Here is a 25114-nt window from a genome sequence, read left to right as displayed (position 1 = left end):
GGGATTATACCAAAGCTCCCAAACGGGCGAGAGAGTGTGGATGACTCTGCAGCACCGAAAGAGCAAACACAAGGTCCTCCTCAGCCAGGGTATCAAACTTGTAGAACTTCGCAAAAGTGTTTGAACCTGACCAAGTAGCCGCTCGGCACAGCTGTAATGCCGAGACCCCTCGGGCAGCCGTCCAAGAAGAGCCCACCTTCCTAGTGGAATGGGCCTTAACTGATTTTGGCAGCGGCAATCCAGCCGCAGAATGAGCCTGCTGAATCGTGTTACAGATCCAGCGATCAATAGTTTGCTTTGAAGCAGGCGCACCAAGCTTGTTGGAAGCATACAGGATAAACAAAGTCTGTTTTCCGGACTCCAGCCGTTCTGGCTACATAAACCTTCAAAGCACTGACCACATCAAGCAACTCGGAATCCTCCAAGTCAGTAGTAGCCACAGGCACCACAATAGGTTGGTTTATATGAAAAGATGAAACCACTTTTGGCAGGAATTGTGGACGGGTCCGCAACTCTGCTCTATCCGCATGGAAAACCAGATAGGGGCTTTTATGTGACAAAGCCGCTAATTCTGACACACGCCTAGCCGAAGCCAAGGCTAGCAGCATGACCACCTTCCACGTGAAATATTTCAATTCCACCGTTTTGAGTGGTTCAAACCAGTGGGATTTCAGGAAACTCAACACCACGTTAAGATTCCAAGGTGCCACTGGAGGCACAAAAGGGGGCTGAATATGCAGCACTCCCTTTACAACGTCTGAACTTCAGGTAGAGAAGTCAACTCCTTTTGAAAGAAAATGGATAGGGCCGAAATCTGGACCTTAATGGACCCCAATTTTAGGCCCAAATTCACTCCTGACTGTAGGAAGTGAAGGAAACGGCCCAGCTGGAATTCCTCCGTAGGGGCATTCCTGGCCTCACACCAAGCAACATATTTTCGCCATATACGGTGATAATGTTGAGTTGTCATGTCCTTCCTAGCCTTTATCAGCGTAGGAATGACCTCCTCCGGAATGCCTTTTTCCGCTAGGATCCGGCGTTCAACCGCCATGCCGTCAAACGCAGCCGCGGTAAGTCTTGGAAAAGACAGGGCCCCTGTTGCAACAAGTCCTGTCTTAGATGAAGAGGCCACGGGTCCTCTGTGAGCATTTTTTGCAGATCTGGATACCAAGTCCTTCGTGGCCAATCTGGAACAATGAGTATCGTTCTCACTCCTCTTTTTCTTATTATTCTCAGCACCTTGGTATGAGAAGAAGAGGAGGAAATACATAGACCGACTGGAACACCCATGGTGTCACTAGGCGTCTACAGCTATCGCCTGAGGGTCTCTTGACCTGGAGCAATACCTCTGTAGTTTTTTGTTGAGGCGGGATGCCATCATGTCCACCTGTGGCAGTACCCACCGACTTGCAGTCTGTGCGAAGACTTCCTGAGGTGGAGGTCGTGTCTGCTGAGGAAGTCTGCTTCCCAGTTGTCCACTCCCGGGATGAACACTGCTGACAGTGCGCTTACGTGATTTTCCGCCCAGCAAAGAATTCTGGTGGCTCGCTACCCTGCTCCTTGTGCCGCCTTGTCGGTTTACATAAGCCACTGCGGTGATGGTGTCTGACTGAATCAGAACCAGTTGGTCGCGAAGGAGGGTCTCCGCTTGACGTAGGGCGTTGTATACGGCCCTTAGTTCCAGGATGTTGATGTGAAGGCAAGTCTCCTGACTTGACCACAGACCTTGGAAATTTCTTCCCTGTGTGACTGCTCCCCACCCTCGGAGGCTTGCATCCGTAGTCTCCAAGACCCAGTCCTGAATGCCGAATATGCGGCCCTCGAGAAGGTGAGCACTCTGCAGCCACCACAGGAGAGACACCCTGGCCCTGGGCGATAGGGTGATTAACCGATGCATCTGAAGATGTGATCCGGACCACCTGTCAGGTAAGTCCCATTGAAAGTTCCTCGTATAGAACCTGCCGAAGGGAATGGCCTCGTATGATGCCACCATCCTTCCCAGGACTCGAGTGCAGTGATGCACTGACACCTGTTTTGGTTTTAATAGGTTCCTGACCAGTGTCATGAGCTCCTGAGCTCTCTCTATCGGGAGATAAACCCTTTTCTGGTCTGTGTCTAGAATCATGCCTAGGAAAGGCAGATGAGTCCTAGGAACCAACTGCGACTTTGGAATATTTATAATCCAGCCGTGTTGCCGTTACACTTCCAGAGAAAGTGCTACGCTGATCAGCAACTGCTCTCTTGATCTCGCTTTTATGAGGAGATCGTCCAAGTATGGGATAATTGTGACCCCTTGCTTCCGCAAGAGTACCATCATTTCCACCATTACCTTGGTAATTATTCTCGGTGCCGTGGAGAGACCAAACGGCAACCTCTGAAATTGGTAATGACAATCCTGTTCCACAAATCTGAGGTACGCCTGATGAGGTGGATAAATGGGGACATGAAGGTATGCATCCTTTATGTCCAGAGACACCATAAAATCCCCCCCTTCCAGGCTTGCGATGACCGCTCTCAGCGATTCCATCTTGAACTTGAACCTTTTCAGGTATATGTTCAGGGATTTTAAATTCAATATGGGTCTGACCGAACCATCCGGTTTCGGGACTACAAACATGGTCGAATAATAACCCCTTCCTTGTTGAAGGAGGGGAACCTTGACCACCACCTGTTGAAGATACAATTTGTGAATTGCAGTTAACACTATTTCCCTCTCGTGGGGGGAAGCCGGCAGGGCCGTCGGTGAGGGGGCATCTCCTCGAAGTCCAGCTTGTATCCCTGAGACACAATATCTATTGCCCAGGGATCTAACAGGGAGTGAACCCACTTGTGGCTGAAATTTCGAAGACGTGCCCCCACCGGGCCTAGCTCCGCCTGTGGAGCCCCAGCGACATGCGGTGGATTTTGTAGAGGCCGGGGAAGACTTCTGTTCCTGGGAACTAGCTGTGTTGTGCAGCTTCTTTCCTCTGCCCCTGCCTCTGTCAAGAAAGGACGCACCTTGGACATTCTTGTTTCTTTGTGATCGAAAGGACTGCATTTGATAATGTCGTGCTTTCCTAGGCTGTGCTGGAATATAAGGCAAAAGATCAGAATTACCAGCTATAGCTGTGGAGACCAGGTCCGAGATCCCTTCTCCACACAATTCTCAGCCTTGTAAGGTAAACCTTCCATATGCCTCTAAAGTCGGCATCACCTGTCCATTGCATGTTCCACAGGACACGTCAAGCAGAAATCGACATAGCGTTGACTCTAGAACCCAGTAGAAGTAGACTAATGTCTCTTTGGGCATGTTTTACATATATATCTAAGACAGCATCTTTTATATATATATATATATATATAGATATATATCTATATATATACACATATAAATATATATATATATATATATATATATATACATAATAGGGTCTCAATCTCAGCTGATAAGGTATCTGTCCACGCTGCTGCAGCGCTATAAACCCATGCCGACACAATCGCCGGTCTGAGTAGAGTACCAGAATGTGTGTAAATGGACTTCAAAGTACTTTTACTGCATGCTATCTGCAGGATGCCTGAGGATAGCTGTTAAGTCAGCGCTACCTTTTGGGCAAACGTGACACCCTAGGGGAAGGTTCCCATCGTATCCTGGCCCTAGTAGGGAAAGGATACTCCCTGAGAATTCTTTGTGGGAAACTGCAGTCTCTTGTCTGGAGATTCCCGCTCTTTTTCTTCATGAGAGGAGGGAAATTTACCTCAGCTTTCTTCCCCTTAAACATGTGTACCCTTGTGTCAGGGACAGATGAGTCATCAGTGATATGCAAAACATTTTTTATTACAATAATCATATATTGAATACTTTTCTGCCATTTTGGCTGTAACTTTGCATTATCGTAGTCGACACTGGAGTCAGACTCCGTGTCGATATCAGTGTCTATTATTTTGGATAGTGAGCATTAAGAGACTCTGAAGGTCTCTGCGACATAGGGACAGACATGGGTAGATTCCCTGTCTGTTATCTAATCTTTTGTGCAATAATTTTACCTTAGCACTTAATTTCACATATCCAACTCCGTGTCGATATCAGTGTCTATTATTTTGGATAGTGAGCATGAAGAGACTCTGAAGGTCTCTGCGACATAGGGACAGACATGGGTAGATTCCCTGTCTGTTATCTAATCTTTTGTGCAATAATTTTACCTTAGCACTTAATTTCACATATCCAAACAGGTGTCGGCGTTGTCGACGGAGACACCACTCACACACACATTTGCTCCATCTCCTCCTAGGGGAGCCTTTTACCTCAGACATGTCGACACACATACCGACACACCACACCCTCAGGGAATGCTCATCTGAAGACAATTCCCCCATAAGGCCCTTTGGAGAGACAGAGAGAGAGAGAAAGTATGCCAGCACACACCCCAGCGCTATAAACCCAGGAATAACACAGTAACTTAATGTTAACCCAGTAGCTGCTGTTTATATAGATTTTTGCGCCTAATTATGTGCCCCCCCTCTCTTTTTACCCTCTTCTACCGTGTATCTGCAGGGGAGAGCCTGGGGAGCTTCCTCTCAGCGGAGCTGTGGAGAAAAAATGGCGCAGGTAAGTGCTGAGGAAGAAGCCCCGCCTCCTCGACGGTGGGCTTCTGTCCCGCTTAAATATACATTTTCTAGGCGGGGGCTCATACATATATAGTGTTCCCAACTGTATATATGTGTACTTTTGCCAAAAGAGGTCCATATGCTGCCCAGGGCGCCCCCCCCTGCGCCCTGCACCCTTTACAGTGACCGGAGTATGTGAGGTGTGTTTGGAGCAATGGCGCACAGCTGCAGTGCTGTGCGTTACCTCATGTGAAGAAAGGAGTCTTCTGCCGCCGATTTCGAAGTCTTCTTGCTTCTCATACTCACCCGGCTTCTGTCTTCCGGCTCTACGAGGGGGACGGCGGCGCGGCTCTGGGATCGGACGACGAGGGTGAGACCCTGTGTACGATCCCTCTGGAGCTAATGGTGTCCAGTAGCCTAAGAAGCAGGACCTAGCTTCAGAGAGTAGGGCTGCTTCTCTCCCCTCTGTCCCACGATGCAGGGAGTCTTTTGCCAGCAGGTTTCCTTGAAAATAAAAAACCTAACAAAATACTTTCTTACAGCAAGCTCAGGAGAGCTCACTGAACAGCACCCACCTCGTCCGGGCACAGATTCAAACTGAGGTCTGGAGGAGGGACATAGAGGGAGGAGCCAGAGCACACCAGAATCTAAATTCTTTCTTAAAGTGCCCATGTCTCCTGCGGAGTCCGTCTATTCCCCATGGTCCTTACGGAGTCCCCAGCATCCACTAGGACGTTAGAGAAATTTTGTTGTGAACACATGACAAAGTTATCCTGTCTCCAGAGTCATATTATTGACAAGGTGGTATAGATGACTGCCGCTGTCACACTGTCTTCCGGGCCATCGTGAGGGTGGATGCTTTGCAATGTTGACACTGATGCAACACAGAGTGGTAGCTCCCACACAATTAACCCAATATCTATCTGTCTATATTACATAAACACAAGAGGGGGTCCCGAACTTGCCTAGGGCCCTGTGGTGTCTTCATCAAGTTGTGATACCAGCAACTCCATACACACACACAAAGACACTGCAACAGTTTTAATAAAGAGCTATTCATAATTAGACAATATTACTAGATGATAATCAGTTCAACCTTTTTAAAATAATCCATTAGGAAACATTACAGAGAAGCTTTCCCAAACACGTAAATGTCCTACCACATTACGTTCAGCTGCATGCACTCCTCCACCAGCTTAATGCACCTTAGTATACATGTATCTCACACACATTTTCAAAGACTAATTTCCTTACATACAGTAAGTTGTGTATGTTTTTAGTGCATTTATTGTAGATTTAGTAGCCAATGATTTTACATGCAGAGAATTTCTTTTAATCTGGTAAGCGTCACAATTATATTACAAAAGAATAGTTTTGTACTTTTCCTGTACCTCGCAGTGACTGTTGTGTATCAGTGATTATCTCATCAGGGAAGACCACCGATTGGCTCTTGCTCCTGTCTATTGATTCTATAACTGAATGGGGAAAAAAATCCCATTAAAACTTGTTTAAAAATTGTATGTTTAAACACCAGATATTACTGTCATTAATCTGTTTGGTACTCCAGAGATTTGTTTCCCGATGTATGATAATTGTAACCTGCTGTCTATTAACACTCAGTGTCATTACATATACTCACAACCACACTAGTTATTAACCCATTGCATATACTAGTGGGTTTTTTTTTTTGTATAGCTTTTGTTTTGTTTTTTATTTATTTAAAGACCATCATTACTCTGAAGAGATTTAAAAGAAAATGCAAAATAAAAAGAATTACGTACCGTATGACTTGGGAATCTGGCTTTCACTGGCTGACTTTACAATTGTGTTGTCAATGTTCGTATAGGAAGGCAGCTCTTCAAGCTCTGCAATTTCTTCTTCCGTTTGTTGAATCTCTTGACATTTGTTCTGTTCTTGTAACTTTGTGTGGTTTTGAATGACTTTGTTCGCTGTTTCCATTACTACTTTGGTATTTAGATTCTCTGCTGCCATTGCGAGCAGTTCATCATCATCTTCTCCAGCATCCCAGGCATCACTTGTGTTGCTTTCAAACTCTTGAAAAGTAGTGACTTTTTTCAACTTTGTAGGCGTCGTTGGAGTCTTCTGAACAGTTTTAGTTAAGCTATTAATATAAAAACAAAACAATACTAAATGTAATGTTTCAACAAGCATTTTAGCAAATGCATTCTCCTACAACAAAAATGTTTAACATGACAAAACTAGGGCCTATTTCAAGGATTTAGCAAAAACTGCATGTAATCTAGAAATACAAAACTGTTAATTCAGATATGTCCGAGGAAACATACTTGAAGAAAATGTATAACTAGAGAGATAGAAGAGCATTTAAGTTAATAAATGCACATATGCACACAGATAGATCGACAGACAGACAGACAGACAGACAGACAGACAGATAGATAGATAGATAGATAGATAGATAGATAGATAGATAGATAGATAGATAGATAGATAGATAGATAGATAGACATTAAAATATAGGTAAATGGTAGTTACAGAACATTAAAAAAAAAAAAAAAAAAAACACTTCCAACAGATATTACATTTTCTTTAATTCAAATAAAAAAAATGTATCTTAAAAAAAAAGAGATAGATACATTTTCTGTTGTATAATAGCTTTCCACTATTAAAAAAAAAAAAAAAGTGTACTACAGGAAACTTATGTTAGGATTTCAAAATAAAATGGTCTATTGTTGGCAAAGCTAAGGTCCTAATCTGCCGCCAGATGTTATTACAAAACGTAAAAGTCAGAAAAATGACAAATTTCACACTTTGCTTATTAGTATATGAATGTATGTGCTTACCATAGTCTTATCTGCTACAGTGCAAGGGTATATGTACAGTATGTATTCAAAAATAAATATTGCTTTGTAATAGAAAATCACCATGATCAGAAATTGGCTCATGATGTTTAAACTAACATAGAAGCTAAGCAGCCTCATAATAACAAACAAGTCTTATATGCATAAAAAAAAAAAAAATATGCTAACCTAACAGAACATTGAAGTATGCTTATTGCAGGTTACTCCCATCAGCCACATCATTAGTGTAAAATAAGCAGTACATGTAGTAGCCCGAGACTAAGAGCTACCAATAGGTAATGATGTCTATTCTCCCTTATAATGATACAGTAGGTCACAGCAGGCGAGGTAAGGAAAGCAGTAAAAGCAAGATCGCATAAAGCATTCTCAGAGACGTGTTGCTAATGTTTGTTTTTTTTCTCACTCATCAGTCTCATGCCTACAATGATAAGAGACTAAACTGAAGGAATGCATGCTTATATATGCGTTGATGCCATTTCTAAAGCAAGATATTAATCTGACATGGCAGGCTCTCTGTAGAAAAGAGTTAGGATAGGAGCACAGGCAATAAGTACATAACCTTCTAAGGGGGGATTTAATTACCACAGGCTAATCGATCCCCCAGAGCTATACAATTAGCCATGAAGCAGCAGTCTTGCCAGCTATTATTGAGGAGGCCAACAAATTATTGGGGGCAGCTATTACTGTGGGGGGGAAGGGGGGGTCGCAATAATTAGGCTTTTTTCAGCAAATCCAGCAGCAAAAACACATAGGTCCATGACCATAAGTGTTTTTGCCTGAAAATAGATATTTTTCTGGAAAAAAAAATAGGGAGCTAATTGGATAGGCCAAAAAAAAATAAAAAAATTCTAAAGAAACTCATGAAAAACCCGTATTCCGCATCTGAAAGAATATAGGGCCTGATTCAGACCAGATCGTAGCAGCAACTTTGTTAGCAGATGGGAAAAAAACATGTGCACTGCAGGGGGGGCAGACGTAACATGTGCAGAGAGAGTTAGATTTTAGTGGGGTGTGTTCAAAGTGAAATCTAAATTGCAGTGTAAAATAAAGCAGCCAGTATTTACCCTGCACAGAAACAAAATAACCCACCCAAATGTAATGGGCCCTACACACTGGCCGATACAAGTGAAAGATATGAACGATCTAGTTCATTAATGAACGAGACAACGGTTCACATCTTTCAGTGTGTAGGCACCAGCGATGAACAATGCGCGGCCCTGCGCTCATTCATCTCTGGTGCCGGCTCGTTTAAACATGCAGGCCAATATGGACAATCTCGTCCATATTAGCATGCAGTGCTATGGAGCCGGGTAACGTGGGGAGTGAAAAAATGTCACACTCATATCCCTCCCCCCCCCCCCCCCCGGGTCGCCCGTCTGCCATATCGGTCGCTGTGTGTGTAGGGCCATTAACTCTCTCTCCACATGTTATATCTGTCCCCCCACCTGCAGTGCACATGGTTTTGCCCAACTGCTAACATAGTTGCTGCTACAATCAGGTCTGAATTAGGCCCATAATTCCTAATTGTATTCCCCTCTAAATAGTAATATATGTAGTTTCCATGGATGCCCATTAAATATTTTCAAATATAAAGCATGCATAAGTTATCATGGAATTTGATCTTTAGAATTCTATACTGAAAATACCATACATGTCATTCAGAGTGGGTACAACTCACAAGATAATGATTATTTATGGGATTGATCAAATAAAATGTATAAAATAATTGTGTGAGAAAAAATCCTTACCAGACAAAGCCAATCTTAATTATATTTATGATAACTCTATTCTTCTTAAAACAACTGTATATTTTTTTTCACCGTTTTTTTAATAATTTTACATCTGCCACTATTGTACGGGTTCCAGGAATAGACCACCACAGTATTACAGTGCACAAACCTGTCGGCATTCAAAAGGAGATTTATGGTAAGAACTTCCCCTTGTTAAATCTCTTTCTGCGAGGTAACTGGACTCCACAGGGAATAACATCAGGGTGTAGAGTAGGATCTTGATCCGAGACACCAACAGGCTAAAAGCTTTGACTGTTCCCAAGATGCTCAGCGCCGCCTCCTCTATAACCCCGCCTCCATGCACAGGAACTCAGTTTCGTTAACCAGTCCAATGCAGTAGCAGGCAAAAGAGACCACAGTCGTTATTAGCCATGTACACCGCATTCTCACGACAGGAGAAGGTATCAGCGGCTAATGCCTTACCAACCCAAAGAAGCTAAGTGCCTCAGGGTGGGCGCCCTGTGGAATCCAGTGTACCTCGCAGAATGAGATTTAACAAGGGTAAGTTCTTACCATATATCTCCTTTTCTGCAGCGGGGTACACTGGTATTCCACAGGGAATAACATCGGGGATGTCCTAAAGCAGTTCCTTATAGGAGGGGATGTACTGTATCGGGCACAAGAACCCGGCGTCCAAAGGAAGCATCCTGGGAGGCGGAAGTATCGAAAACATAGAATCTTATGAATGTGTTCACTGAAGACCACGTAGCCGCCTTGCACAATTGTTCAAGGGTCGCACCACGGCGGGCCGCCCAAGAAGGTCCAACAGACAGAGTAGAATGGGCTTTGATGGTAGCAGGAGCTGGAATGCCAGCCTGTACATAAGCGTGTGCAATCACCATGCTAATTCATCTAGCCAAGGTCTGCTTGTTAGCAGGACAGCCACGTTTGTTAAAACCAAACAGTACAAAGAGAGAATCAGACTTCCAATCGGAGGCTGTCCTCTTCACAAAGAAACGGAGGGCCTGTACCACATCCAAAGACCGCTCTTTGGAGGATAAATCCGGAGAGATAAAGGCCGGGAACACAGTCTCCTGGTTAAGGTGGAAAGAAGACACCACCTTTGGTAGATAACCAAGGCGCGTTCGAAGAACTGCCCAGTCACGGTGAAAAATCAGATAGGGGGAACGACAAGACAAGGCACCAAAATCTGATACCCGTCTAGTAGAGGCAATAGCCAGCAGAAACAAGACCTTGAGAGAAAGCCACTTAAGGTCCGCAGATTCAAGAGGTTCAAACGGAGAGTCTTGCAAAGGCTCCAGAACCACCGACAAATCCCAAGGAGCCACAGGTGGGATATAGGGAGGTTGAATCCGTAAAACACCCTGAGTGAAGGTTTGAACATCAGGCAGAGTTGCAATTTTTCTCTGAAACCATACCGACAAGGCAGAAATATGAACCTTGAGGGAGGCCAGCTGAAGGCCCAAGTCCAGGCCCTGTTGTAGGAAGGCCAAAAGTTTAGCCGTACTAAACCTGTAAACGTCATAATTGTTAGATGCGCATTAAGCAAAGTAAGAATTCCAGACCCTATGGTAAATCCGAGCAGAAGCCGACTTACGGGCCTTCAACATAGTTTGAATGACCGCCTCAGAAAATCCTTTGGCCCTCAGTACGGAAGCTTCAAGAGCCACGCCGTCAAAGCCAGTCAGGCCAAATCCTGGTAAACGCAAGGGCCCTGAACGAGGAGGTCTGGTCGTTGCGGAAGCAGAAGAGGACGCTCTAGCGAGAGACCCTGTAGGTCTGAGAACCAATGCCGTCTGGGCCACGCAGGAGCTATTAGAAGAATGATTACTCCTTCTTGCTTGAACTTCCTCACTACTCTGGGCAAGAGTGACACCAGAGGGAACACGTACGGCAGCCGAAAGTTCCAGGGAATTGCCAGTGCGTCCACGAACGCTGCTTGAGGATCCATTGTTCTTGCTCCGAAGTCTGGAACCTTGTGATTGTGTCGAGACGCCATCAGGTCCACATCTGGTAGGCCACACTTGCCAAGTAGGAGTTGAAATACTTCTGTATGAAGGCTCCACTCTCCAGGTATGTACGTCTTGGCGACTGAGGAAGTCCGCTTCCCAGTTGAGGACCCCCGAAATGAACACTGCCGATATGGCTGGCAGATGGCGTTCCGCCAATTGAAGAATTTTTGACACTTCCAACATTGCCATGCGGCTTCGAATGCCGCCTTGATGATTTATGTACGCCACCGTGGTGGTGTTGTCTGACTGTACTTGAACAGGCCTGTTCAGTACCAGATGCCTGGCCAGTTTCAGAGCATTAAACACTGCCAGCAATTCCAGAATGTTTATCGGGAGGAGAGACTCCTCCCTGGTCCACCGACCCTGAAGAGTGTGTTGCTCCAACACCGCACCCCAACCCCTCAGACTGGCATCTGTCGTCCGAAGGACCCAGTTGGAGATCCAGAAGGGACGACCCCTGCTCAATCAACGTTCCTGTAGCCACCAGGTCAGTGACAGACGGACTTCCGGAGACAAGGAGATCATTTGAGACCTGATCCGGTGAGGCAGGCCGTCCCACTTGGCAAGAATCAGTTTCTGCAGAGGGCGGGAATGAAATTGAGCATACTTCACCATGTCGAAAGCAGACACCATGAGGCTTAGTACTTGCATCGCCGAGTGTATTGACATGCGCGGACGAGACAGGAAGCAACGTATTTTGTCCTGAAGCTTCAGGACTTTCTCCTGTGACAAAAACAACCTCTGGTTGTGTGTGTCCAACAAAGCTCCCAGATGAACCATGCTCTGGGCAGGGACCAGGGATGATTTCTTCCAGTTGATGAGCTACCCGTGGGCTTGCAAAAACTGGACCGTCAGATCCAAATGACGGAGGAGAACTTCTGGGGATTGGCCAGGATCAGATCGTCCAGATACGGCAGGATCCGGATGCCTTGACGGCGGAGTGAAGCAGTCATAACTGCCATGACCTTGGTGAAAATTTGCGTAGCCGTGGACAGCGAAACGGTATGGTCCGGAATTGGTAATGGAGATTGCCAAAAGCAAACTGCAAGTATTGCTGATGTGACATGGCAATAGGGATATGCAAGTAAGCAGGGATACCATATAGTCCCCTGGTTCCAAAGCCAGGACAATAGAGCGAAGGGTCTCCATACGAAACTTGGAGACCCTCACAAATTTGTTCAAAGATTTGAGGTTTAGAATGGGCCGGGAGGATCCATTCGGTTTGGGGACTAGGAACAGCGTTGAATAGTACCACCCTGCCCTTTGAGCCAGAGGCACCGGTACTGCCACTCTGGTGTCCAGGAGGGATTGTACCACTAAACGGAGAGTTGTTGCCTTCCATGATCCGAAGGGATGTCAGGCAACAGTGAGGAGGGGGACGTGTCTTGAAGGATATAGCTTATCCGTGAGTGACGACTTCCCGCACCCAAGCGTCTAAAGTGGTCTTCAACCATACCTGGGTGAACAGTAGAAGTCAGCCTCCCACCCTGGGATCCCCCAGGCGGAGGACCACCCCATCATTCCGCAGGCTTGTCAGATTTGGAAGCCGGCTGCTGGGCAGCCCAGGCACGTTTAGGCTTGGGCTTGGTGGGTTTGTAAGTGCCTGACCCTTTGCTTTACCCAGAGGGCGAAAGGAACGAAAGGAAGTACTCTAAGCCTACGGGGCCGAAGGAGTAATACTAGGTAGACATGCAGTCTCAGCAGACGCCAAGTCAGCGACAATCTTGTTGAGATCCTCACCAAAGAGGATGTTTCCTTTAAACGGGAGCACCTCCAGGGCTTTCTTAGAGTCCAAGTCCACCGACCAAGACCGCAACCAGAGAATACGTCGAGCCAAAATGGATGTCGTAGCAGCCTTGGCCGCCAGAACACCTGCATCTGAATCTGCTTCTTAAATTTAATGAGATGCCGTGACAATATAAGAGAGACATTGTCTGGCATGTTCAGAAAAATTGGATGGAAACTCAGCCTCTATTCCCTGAGCTCACGCCACAATAGCTTCTACGGCCCAAGTAGCCGCAATAGTAGGCTTATGCGCAGCCCTGCAAGAGTATAGATAGCTTTTAAGCAGCCCTCTACTTGCTTATTCGTCGGTTCCTTGAGAGAAGTGACGGTAGTGACAGGCAGAGCAGATGACCCCACCAGCCGAGCGATTTGCGAATCCACCGGCGGTGGTGTTACCCAATTTTTACTCAATTCTGCCACAAGGGGATAGCGGGCTAGCATCTTCTTGTGTGGGGTATATTTCTTTCCTGGGTTCTCCCAGGATTCATGACGTATGTCAACCAAGTGGTCAGAATGAGGTAAAACCAATTTAGTAACCTTCTGACGTTTGAACCTGTCCGGTTTCTTAGATGTAGTAGCAGGCTCAGGATCATCATAAATCTGAAGAATGAGCCTCTTAGCCTCTAATAGATCAGGAACATCCACCTGTGAAACAGATTCCCCATCAGAAACGTCATGATCAGAGTCTTTGTGGTCAGTATACATGCCATCTTCATCTGCAGAGGTATCCGGAACATGCGTGGATTTGAGAGGAAGTAACAGCCCGCTTAGAGTACTTCTTAGGTTTAAGTCTTAGGCGGGCGAGGATCAGGAATACATTTATCCAAACAGTTATTTAATTACTGTAACTGAGTGGACAGAGCAGCTGTCAATGGCGGATTAACCGCAGGGACCATATAAGGCTGATAAGGCACAGGAGGTCCCATAGGGGGCGCGAATCTAGTTACCAGCGTAGTCAGTAAATTAGAAAAGGCAGCCCAAGGCGGGCCCTGATGTGCCCCCGTTGCTATAAACTGACTGGGGGGTACAGAACCCCCAAAACATGAACCCTCCGCAGCCATGTTATCCTCAAATGCATCTGGGACATCATAACCGCGCACGGTGGAATCAGCCCCAGACCTATCGACCCATATAGCTAACATGATATGAAAGCGTAAACCACGGGCGACCCAGTACAATATCAGCAGCTATAATACCTAACACAAACCCCCCCGTGCAGTGTGACAGCACAAGTAGAGGATTTCTGATGTAAAATGTGACTGAAAAACCACAGAGAAAAATACAAAATACGTATATCCTGTGAAATACCTATATTATCTAATAACCCTGACGTACAGAGCTTCCTCAGGTTACAGAATATAGGCATAGCAGTAGGTGTGAGATACACGGAGTAGAGATCACCCAGCAGTTATATGCACACACACACAGTCACATGTACAATGCAGGAATTATGACAAACAATAAAACTGTACTGGACTAGCAATACTATTACTGAGTAAAGCTACGTACATAAACAGATATATCAATGCTCAGTAAAAACTGGATAAATATCACAGGGTACTTGTACTAAATAATCCTGAATTATGCACTTGTTCTTAACTAACACTGTCTATACGACATGTAGAATACTTAAGTGTCCTGTAAATGCACAGCGCTGATGATGCAGGCGGCATTACAGAGGAGGAATCACCCAGCAGTCCCAGAATCAGCGCAGCTGTGTGTAATGGCACCCAAACACTGACAGGGAGTGAGGGAGACAGAAAGATGCAGCTCCAAGGCGGGAACAATTACTCTACGCTACAGGTCAGAGCGTTATCCCCTTGCTGGACTTCACCACCGTGTGCTGCGGGCAAAATGGATTATAGCCTAATCCGACCTGTTCCCTTGCCCTGGTGGTCTAGTGGGGTCCCTGTACTGCCACAGTGTCCACGCCAGCGGGCGCGGCCCGCCTCCTAATGGCCACGGCGGATCACGATTTCCAGCGGGTCTCGTCTGGGGGACCCTCCTACCTCCTCCCTGAGTGCGGCCATGCGATCCCGGAGAATTTCGGTTAGTGTGCGCACCCTGGGTGAAGAACCAGAGCCTCCGCTTTAAGTAACCGGCAACCAGGGACGCAGGAGTATAGAGCGCAGCAGGAGATATCAGAATGATATCTAGCACTAGGGGTGGTATTCATGTGACCGCCGGTCTGCTGACCGACAGTCACATGACCTCCTCCACCATCCCGCCAGCTCAGTATCCCGATGGTCGGCATGCCGACCAACAGGGACTATTTCCACTCATGGGTGTCCACGACACCCATAGAGTGGGAACAGAACCCGTGGCGACCGCAGGTCGCCACCGAACCCGCAGCGTGGCGAGTGCGAGCCCGCAAGGGGCTTGCTGCACTCGCCCCTCCCCGCCGGGATCCCGGCGTCGGTATGCTGCCGGGATCCCGGCGTCGGTAAGCTGACCGGCGGTCAGGAGACCGCCGGTCAGCCATACTACACCCAGCACTAGAGTGCCTCTGCTGCAGTCCTTGAAGTCTTCTATCTACTTTAAAATAGTTCTTCTTAGGGCTGCTGGAGCAGCCTTGCCTGTTAGCTGCCTGCACTGCAGGCACCAACTTACAAACTGAGCTCCTGTGCACGGAGGTGGGGTTATAGAGGAGGTGTTGCTGAGCATCTTGGGAACAGTCAAAGCTTTAAGCTTGTTGGTGCCTCGGATCAAGATTCTACTCTACACCCAGATGTTATTCCCTGTGGAATACCAGTGTACCTCGCTGAAGAAATCTATTTTTTCAAAGTTGACAATCTAAAGGAGTGGAAGTTCAAATACCTATAGGTCAATGCAATTAGATACAAGTTAGGTCTTCTGAGCCGTTCTAATACTGAACTCGCACTGCCATTCACATTTCCAATCCAATACCAAACTTACACTGATTTTCTAGAAAAAAAAATGATCACCCCCTGAGCAAGTGAGAAGGTATGGAAAATCTTTCTGTTAAAAGGCAAAAATATTGGGTCACAGTGCAGAACCTCTGGTACACCCCTCTCCAGATGAATAACCCTGTACTTAGAGTGCTTTAAATAGCATAATTTGGCCAATAAAAAGCTCAATAGTGGAATAAATTATTTGCAACAAATACATGCAGCATTGATGGGAGAGGGTGTTTTGAAATTGCAGATGAGAGATAAAAGTTTTTATTGCAACTTTTCACAAATGCTTATAAAAATACAGAAACATAAATAATATACAGACATTTTCCTGTACTCCAAAAAATTGAAAAAATATAAATTTGTTGAAAAACCCTTGCTTGCTATAATTTTTCAACTATTAAAAAAAAGTGCAGTTATTTGACAACTTTAAAAAATGGGATGCATTCAGCATACTGATGGGACAGGATGCTGGCAGTCATGTGACCGATGCTGCAATCCCAACACAAGACCAGCGAAAGAAGACGGACCGCTGACATCCCCAAGGTAAGTTAGGGGGTTAGGGTTAGGCACAAGGGGGGGGGGGGGGTTTACAGTTAGGCACAGGGGGCTAGCTCTAGCCGCCACTGCCCTGAGGGTTAGCTCTAGCCACAACCCCCAGGGGGATAGCACTAGCCCCACCACCACCGGAGGGTTAGGGTAGGGGAGTGGGGTGTTAAAAATACTCACCTCTCCGTCGTCAGGATCTGGTGTCAGTCAGATGACCGCTGGCGTCCCGACCACCGGGATAGCATGCTGAACCCTTAAAACCTCTAGTGCTTTCCTTATTGCCACTAAGAGACTTCTATATGGTCCCTACTATCTCACTTTTTTAGGTGTCCAGGATGGTTTCCGCACTTAGTCATGCACTTCTCACAGGCAGCCATTTGTATAAAGGTTGCGCAAACTCACCGCAGCTACCACAAACTGGCATTTCTAATTGTATCTTGCATATCTCGGGTGCATGCATTTGTGCAATGTATGCAAGTTTCATTAAGCAAATTCGCATTTAAATTAGATTGACCATTTATATCAGTATCACACAGATGCATGACCACACGTACCCCCATGGTTATACTAGTTGGAGAGAGGTGACTGAAAAAATCTGTTTTAAAGTGGATTATTCCATTAACCATAACTAAAACTCACACTCCTCAAGCCCAGCCACTGCAAGTTATGACAAATTAATTACACAGGATGTCTGGAGTGAAGCAGCCTGGTGAGAGGAAACAAAAACTTTCAGGTATTAAGATAGAGATTGAAAAGTTATATGAGGTAAACCGGTCAAAGATGGGAAAATTAAAATGCGTTCATCCATGACTAGAAAAAAACATGATTATGGCTCTATGAGAGTAGAAAATAACACAAATATGTATTCCAAAACAGACAATCCAAACTGTAGCTAGAGGAAAATAATTAGCAAAAACACAAGCAAAAAGGGAAAATGTAAATTGTCATGTCATATTTGTTTAGTAAGAGAAGCTCAGAAAGAAGAAAAAAACTGTATTAAACAAAAAAAACAAAAACAACATTTAAATCAATGCACAAATGTCTAAATAATCTACCATACAATCAATACCAGAAAAATAAGTCATTTAGCAAGACAACTTTGTAAAGAAGGACTAGAGTCTTAACCAATTCAGTCACATTAGCCAACAATTCTTGGAGTTGCAAAGAATCCATACCACTACTTAAAATTCAGCTAGTCAATAACATCCTTGCTACTTATGTTTAAAACTGGTTATAATTTAACTTTTCAAGAAAGTTACATTTTTCTCTGGCTTCTGATCAATAGCCTAGAGAGATTTTGAAAGTTAATTGAACTTCAAGCAGTTTGTACACACATGTGGGAACTGAAAGCACTTATTGCTCTGCAGGATACATCGCAATAAATAGTGATCTGTTAAATGTGCAGAAACGTATGTATGGAGATATGCCTGGATCAATGGTATTGTGCAAAAATGGTTTATGAAAAGTGTTCAGAAAACAGATAATTTAATAACAAACATTTTAATTACATAAATAGATTTTATTTCAAGTCTTCATACCACATTTGCAAAGAATTCACAAACCCTGGATACAGATGGAAATGAAAGGTATCAACCCAGAAGAGTTTTTCTACAAGAACCATCCACTTCCCCATTAGGATGCAATGGGTTTAAAGCTGTCCAAACAATGATACAATTAGAAAGCAGGAAGTGAACTCATTGGGTTAGTGGGACTTCATGTACTGTAGCCCTGTTAGTTGAGAGCTGGGTGTAGATAATAACTCCCGGATTTTATCTTCATCAATGTTTTTAAATCATGGAAGACACTCTAGGTACTTGAATCAGAATGGGCTTACTAACCAACATGTTAGAGGAGGGATAGATACAGATTATTTGGATGTGTGCTTACTGACCCCCTTATCCTGGTGCCAATCAGTCAAATCAAATATAAGTACCAACTACTCACCAACATGATGCCCTCAGTTGTAGATGAATAGCTGCTAGCAACAAAGAAATTGCTTTTTGTGAAGAAACGAACAACAATGCTCTTATGAGACACTCCCGTGATGGCGACATTAGGAGATTCATGATTGCTACAGCTACACTGCATATGTGACTAATACAAGTCCGCCAAGTGAGATAACATCAGAACATGACAGACACACATGTAAGCGCTTATGTAGAACAAAAAAAATAACCCTGTCAATTAAACTACTTATACACATATAAAATGTATTTTTCTGTCGGGGTCCACAGGTTATGCACAGGGTAACAATGGGATATGATGAAGCGACAGCGGATTGGCACCAATCGGTCAAAGCTTTTCCGGCCTCCCAGCATGCAAAGGGCCTGTCCATATATCCCGCCTCCTTGCTCAGGCAAATCAGCTGTTTTTTGTTTGGTGCGGCAGGAGCCGAACCATGGTCAGAGGGCTGCTGGTTTTTAGCAGCCTAAGATTTCTTGTTTTATTTTTATAGTCTTACTATTTTTCTGAGTGATCATTCTAAAAAGCGTCTTATATGTACCTTAGAAATAGTCGCTGCAACAACTCTCCGCCGGTTGCTGTTTCGGCGGGCATCTGTGTCGGACATACTAGCAGGTCCAGCAGACGTTACCAGGCTTAGAAGGGGAATATGGACACAGCCGCACTGTTTTGGGAGGAGACTACCAAACAGTCGCTGATGCGGCTCCCACCTCGGGTGCACCAGCACTAGGCCTTAGGGATCATAAGCTCCAGGGATAGTATGAGGCCACGATCCCTAGGGTTGATGTCAGCAGTGGGGAGTCAGACGCTCTCCTGGTCGCCCCTCCCCCCGGTTCATGACCAGCTTCCTCCACGTCTCCCGCTTCCATCTCAGATGCTATACACGAAGGGGACCCAGTCGCAGCATAGGTGGCTGTGTGACTGGTGCGTCCGTGTTCACTGAGCGTCTGTGTTCATTATAGGTTCATGGAGAGGCAGTGTACACTAGTAGCGTCTGGATCCACTCACCGTTCGCTAACGTATTGATCGGTCCTGGAAGCGAGGTGAGTCTCCCTGTATCCCACTCTATTGAGTACGGGTTATACAGCACTAAGTCTCTATCTACCCTTTCAGTACGAATAGTTAGATAAGTGCCTATTGCATATGAGTCTGTATACATTTACTGTTTTTTCTTTCGCATTGCGTCTGAATACGTTAGATCTGTTTAAACATTATGCAGTAATATGTTCTCCTACATACTTAAAATGTAGTTGTAGTTGATGAAGTGCTCATATTGCTTATTATACTAATGTATAACATGTGACTGACTGCTAATGTGATTGCTGACTTTACTATATTTCTGTCAGTTTGTTTTATTCCGATCCTCAATGCTGGTGCATGGGTAGGGTTGGATTGTATGTCACTTTAATAAATATAAAGTGATTACAGTCACAAATTGTGTAGTACACTGTGGAAGTGTTGATTATTTATCATGTCTAAGAGCGGCAAAGGTGAGGAAGGTACACTCTCAGCAACACCAACACTCAGCTCATGTTTGTCTTGCAAAGCTGTGTTATCCTCTAAGGATCTGGGGGGTTATTCCAAGTTGATCGCAGCAGGATTTTTGATAGCAACTGGGCAAAACCATGTGCACTGCAGGGGAGGCAGATATAACGTTCAGAAAGAGTTAGATTTGGGTGGGTTATTTCATTTCTGTGCAGGGTAAATACTGGCTGCTTTATTTTTACACTGCAAATTAGATTGCAGATTGAACACACCACACCCAAATCAAACTCTCTCTGCACAAGTTATATCTGCCTCCCCTGCAGTGCACATGGTTTTGCCCAGTTGCTATCAAAAATCCTGCTGCGATCAACTTGGAATTACCCCCCCTAGTTCAGGATGGTTTGTGTGCAAATTGTTTTAGCTTTCACCAATGGGTTAATGAAAAATACAAGGCGGATTCAGGTGCAGATGGATCCACCTTGGGCTATGTTTGCACAGACTTTATCCAGTATAGCTGAACGAATAATTCCTCCAACTCCTGTACCAGGGATAGGTTACACTATTAACCCTTACATGAAGCTCCCCACCTATGGTGTATCACTCCAGCAGCAGCTTCTCAAAAGAAACAAGCTGATAAGCCGGTGGCAGGTAAAACTTCACCCTCACGGGCTACACATGATTCAGATGAGGATTCATCGGAAGATGAAAGCTCAATTAATTCTACTTTGGCATACAAAGAGGAGGAGGAAGGTCTCAGCTCAGTGGATATAGCGGAGTTAATTAAAGCAATGAAAGCCATTCTATCCTTAGAGGATTCAACAGAGCCTGTTTTAAAAACCAAGGCACCTGTGTTTAAAAGTCCCAAAAACAGTTAAGACTGAGTTTCCAGGGTCAGATCAGCTGACGGAAATTATGGAAGAGGCTTGGACTATGCCCAATAAGACGTTTAGAATTCCTAAGAAATGGAATTCCAATTATCCTCTTCCAGCTGGGGATTGTTTAAAAAGGGAGGTGGCTCCTAAAGTAGATATGCATGTAATTCGATTAGTGCAAAAATATACATTAACTTTGCCTTCAACATCATTAAATGTCACGGATAGGAGAGTGGATGGTTTTATAAAAAAACATTTTTTCCCAATCTGGGACAGTCATAAGGCCAGCCATGGTTTCAAATTGGATGGCAAAGGCAGTGGTTGCCTAGGCTGATGCACTGAAGGGGGATTTTTCTATAGCTTCTAGAGAACAAAAATCCCATATAGCTCATATAAAACAGGCTCCAATGTTCTTGGAAGAAGCAGCATTGGATATTGGTACTAGTGCCTCCAGGGCATTAGCTCCAACAATAGCTGCTCGCAGAGCAGTTTGGCTACGTACGTGGAAAGCTGATTCAGAATCTAAGAAGGTTATGTAATATATGCCCCTTTTTCTGGAGATATACTTTTTGGTAAAGAATTGATAGATATTATGGAATCAGAAGCAGAGACTCCAAGAAGATCAAGTTTCCTTCCACATACAATTTCAAACCTAAAGTTCCGACTTTTCGGCCCTTTCGGTCTCAAGGAAAAGCTAAAGGAAAAAGTGATGGCAAGCAGCCCCAATACAACAAGCCTGGTAAGACTAAAAAGCATTGGGCTACCAGAGGACCTGTTGGGAAAACAGATAATAAGCCAACAGCCTGATGGTGCAGGCCTCCACCTGGGGGACCAACTTCTTCAGTTTGCACAGATTTGACAGCCACCTACAACAGATGGCTGGGTGCAGGAAGCGGTATCTCTAGGTTATGCATTTGTCTTCAAGAACCACCCTCCTCAAAGGTTTTTTATTGTACCAGCCCGTCTCGGGTAGAGACGAAGGCCAGGGCTTTGTTAGAGGCAGTTCAGAAATTGCTTAAGTCAGGAGTAGTCATTCCAGTTCCTCCTGCACAACGAGGACAGGGTTTTTACTCCAACCTGTTTTTAGTTCAGAAGCCAAATGGGTCATTTCGGCCCTTTCTCAATCTCAAAGTGCTGAACAAATACATTTTGGTACCTCGGTTTCACATGGAAATGTTACATTCCATTATTTTGGTCATGGAGCCAGGGGAATATATGGTATCTCTGGATATACAGGAAGCTTACCTACATGTTCCTATAGCACTGTCCCATCAGTGCTATCTCAGGTTCGCTATCCTCCAACAGCATTTTCAGTTCCAGGCCATACCTTTTGGGTTAGAAACAGCTCCCAGAGTATTAAGCTGCCATTACCACCATAATGTTGGTTATCTCCGCCAGCAGGGGATAAGAATATTTTCATACCTCAATGATCTTTTAATCCTGGCACAGATGCTGAAATTGCTCGTATGTCATCTGCAACAGACAATAACGTGTCTGCAGAACCACGGGTGGCTCATAAATTGGGCAAAATCGCCTCTGGTTCCATCACAACGGATGACTCACTTGGGGGCTGTACTGGATTCAAGTCTTCAGAGAGTAATTTTACCTCTGAACAAGATATCCAAGGTCCAGTCAAGGATTCAGGACTTGATACACAGTCAAAAGGTATCCATTCACGCAGCAATCAGCATGATAGGTTTGATGGTGTCAACATTCGACATGGTGGAGTATGCACAATTCCACTCGAGGCCTCTGCAGCGTCTGACTCTTGCCAAAGGGAATGGGTTGCATCAGACAATAAAAACAGACTACATTTCTTACGATAGAAGTAAGAAGGTCATTAGCCTGGTGGCTACAGACATCCCATCTGGACAAGAGGAGACCCTTTTGGATATCAGATTGGGAAATTTTGATGACAGACGCCAGTCTCCAGGGCTGGGGAGCAGTGTCAGGAAGGTTGTGTTTTCAGGGGCAATGGACCAAGGAAGAAAGTTGTCTGCCAATAAATATATTGGAACTTCGGGCCATATACATGGCACTTATTCATGCAAAGGACATTCTTCGGGGAAAACCAGTCCAGATCCCCTCGGACAATGCGACGGCAGTAGCGTACATTAACCATCAAGGAGGAACTCACAGCCAAAAAGCGATGAAGGAGGTAAGTCACATACAAAAGTGGACAGAACTTCATCATCCAGCCTTGTCCGCAGTGTTCGTTCCCGAAGTCCCAAACTGGGAAGCGGACTTTCTCAGTCAACACGCCATTCAGGCAAGCGAATGGGCTCTACACCCGGAGGACTTTCAGACTCTAGTAGACAAGTGGGGGTTGCCAGAGCTATATCTCATGATGTCCCGTCTGAACAACAAAGTGCTCGCATACGGATCAAGAACAAAGGATCCCATAGCGATCTTTGTGGATGCCCTGTCGGCGAGATGGGATTTTCATCTGGCCTATGTGTTTCCTCCAATCACCCTATTACCCAGGGTTGTGAGAAAGATAAAGCCAGGAAAAGGTGCTGTGATACTAATAGCTCCGGCTTGGCCCAGAAGACACTGGTACACAGATTTGCAGAGGATGTCGTGGATGTTCCACTTCTGCTCCCTCAACATCCAGATCTACTGATGCAGGGTCCCTGTTATCACAGACATCTGGATCGACTGTCTTTGATGGCGTGGATCTTGAAACCTCTATCCTGAAGTCAAGAGGATTCTCACTACAGGTAATTCAAACTATGCTCAGAGCAAGGAAACCTTCCTCAGCTCGCATTTATCACCGAATATGGCAAACCTATATTCATTGGTGCAGTGAACGGAAAATGGAACCTAAATCTTTCAGAGTTTCCAGGGTCTTAGCATTCCTTCAGGCAGGAATGGATAAAGGTTTGACAGTGGCATCCTTGAGAGTGCAAGTATAAGCATTGACTGCATGGTTCCAAAAGAAAAAGAAAAATTTACAGGATGTGCGTACTTTATTACAGGGAATGCTGCGCATTCAACCTCCTTTTGTTCCTCCTACAGTGCCTTGGGACATAAGTCTAGTCCTGAAAGCCCTTCAAGTTGCCCCATTTGAACCACATAATAAAGTGGATCTTAAATGGTTGACAGCTAAAGTTCTCTTTCTACTGGCTATGGCGTCGGCTAGAAGAGTACCAGGTTTAGGGGCATTACCATTACCCATTTCTGATTTTTTTTATCCAGATAAAGCAGGTCTCAGAACTAGATCTGGGTATTTTCCGAAGGTGGTGATTAAATTCCACCTTAATGAAGAAATTGTAGTCCCGGCTTTTCAGGTACCGGGCCTTTCTGCGGGAGATGCATCGCTGGACTTGGTCCATGCATTAAGGATCTACGTGGATCGTACCAGTGCCATCAGAAAATAGGATTTTAATTACCTACCGGTAAATCTTTTTCTCATAGTCCGTAGAGGATGCTGTGGTCCACATTAGTACCATGGGGTATAGACAGGTCCACTAAGAGCCATTGGCACTTTAAGAGTTTGAGTGTGTGGGCTGGCTCCTCCTTTTATGCCCCTCCTACCAGACTCAGTCTAGAAACTGTGCACGAGGAGATGGACAACTTCGAGATTAGGATTTTACACAAATAGTGGCGAGATTCACACCAGCTCACATACAAGGCAAACCAAGCTAACTAGTTTAAAACATCAGCAAAGGCTGAACAAGATTACTTACCAAGTAACAAAACAGTACTTAACTAAGCAGTACTGGACTAAATAACCACTGCAGGAACACAAAGTGCTGGGCGGGCGCCCAGCATCTTCTACAGCAGGCATTCCCAACCACGGTCCTCAAGGCACACTAACAGTGCAGGTTTTAGTGATATCCAGGTTTCAGCACAGGTCACTTAATTAGTAGCTCAGTTATTTTGATTTAACTATCTGTGCTGCAGCCTGGATATCACTAAAACCTGCACTGTAGGTGTGCCTTGAGGACCGTGGTTGGGAATGCCTGCTCTATGGACTACGAGAAAAGGATTTACCGGTAGGTAATTAAATCCTATTTTCTCTTACGTACTAGAGGATGTTGGGTTACACATTTGTACCATGGGGATGTACCAAAGCTCCCAGAATGTGGGAGGGAGAGCGCTAAGGCTCCTGCAGAACTGATTGACCAAACCTCAGGTCCTCAGAGGCCAAAGTATCGAACTTGTAGAACTTTGCAAACGTGTTCAACCCAGACCAAGTAGCCGCTCGGCAAAGCTGTACAGATGAGACACCCCAGCCCAGGAAGAACTCACCTTACGAGTAGAGTGGGCCTTAACAGCCGTCGGACACGGCAATCCTGCCGTAGAATACGCATGCTGGATAATGAACCTGATCCAGCTAGATATTGTCTGCTTAGA

The 25114-nt window shown here is 45.1% G+C and overlaps 1 protein-coding gene across 3 annotated transcripts in view; it reads right to left on the bottom strand.

The window, feature by feature from the left end:
• TBC1D22A (TBC1 domain family member 22A) overlaps positions 1 to 25114 on the bottom strand; it is a 1169061-nt gene that overhangs the window by 1052878 nt on the left and 91069 nt on the right. For 2 of the 3 annotated variants that reach the window (XM_063927120.1, XM_063927118.1), the window contains exons 3-4: positions 6366 to 6706; positions 5976 to 6059 (exon numbers count right to left, since the gene is read on the bottom strand). In XM_063927120.1, coding sequence (XP_063783190.1) covers positions 5976 to 6059; positions 6366 to 6706 — 425 coding nt within the window. The remainder of the gene's footprint in view (positions 1 to 5975; positions 6060 to 6365; positions 6707 to 25114) is intronic. The other variant, XM_063927119.1, reaches the window with a different exon arrangement.

The sequence above is a fragment of the Pseudophryne corroboree genome, chromosome 6, assembly GCF_028390025.1.
Source record: "Pseudophryne corroboree isolate aPseCor3 chromosome 6, aPseCor3.hap2, whole genome shotgun sequence".
In the NCBI taxonomy this organism is placed as follows: Eukaryota; Metazoa; Chordata; class Amphibia; order Anura; family Myobatrachidae; genus Pseudophryne; species Pseudophryne corroboree.
Note: the sequence above shows the minus strand (reverse complement) of the source record. Positions and strands in the feature narration are given on the sequence as shown.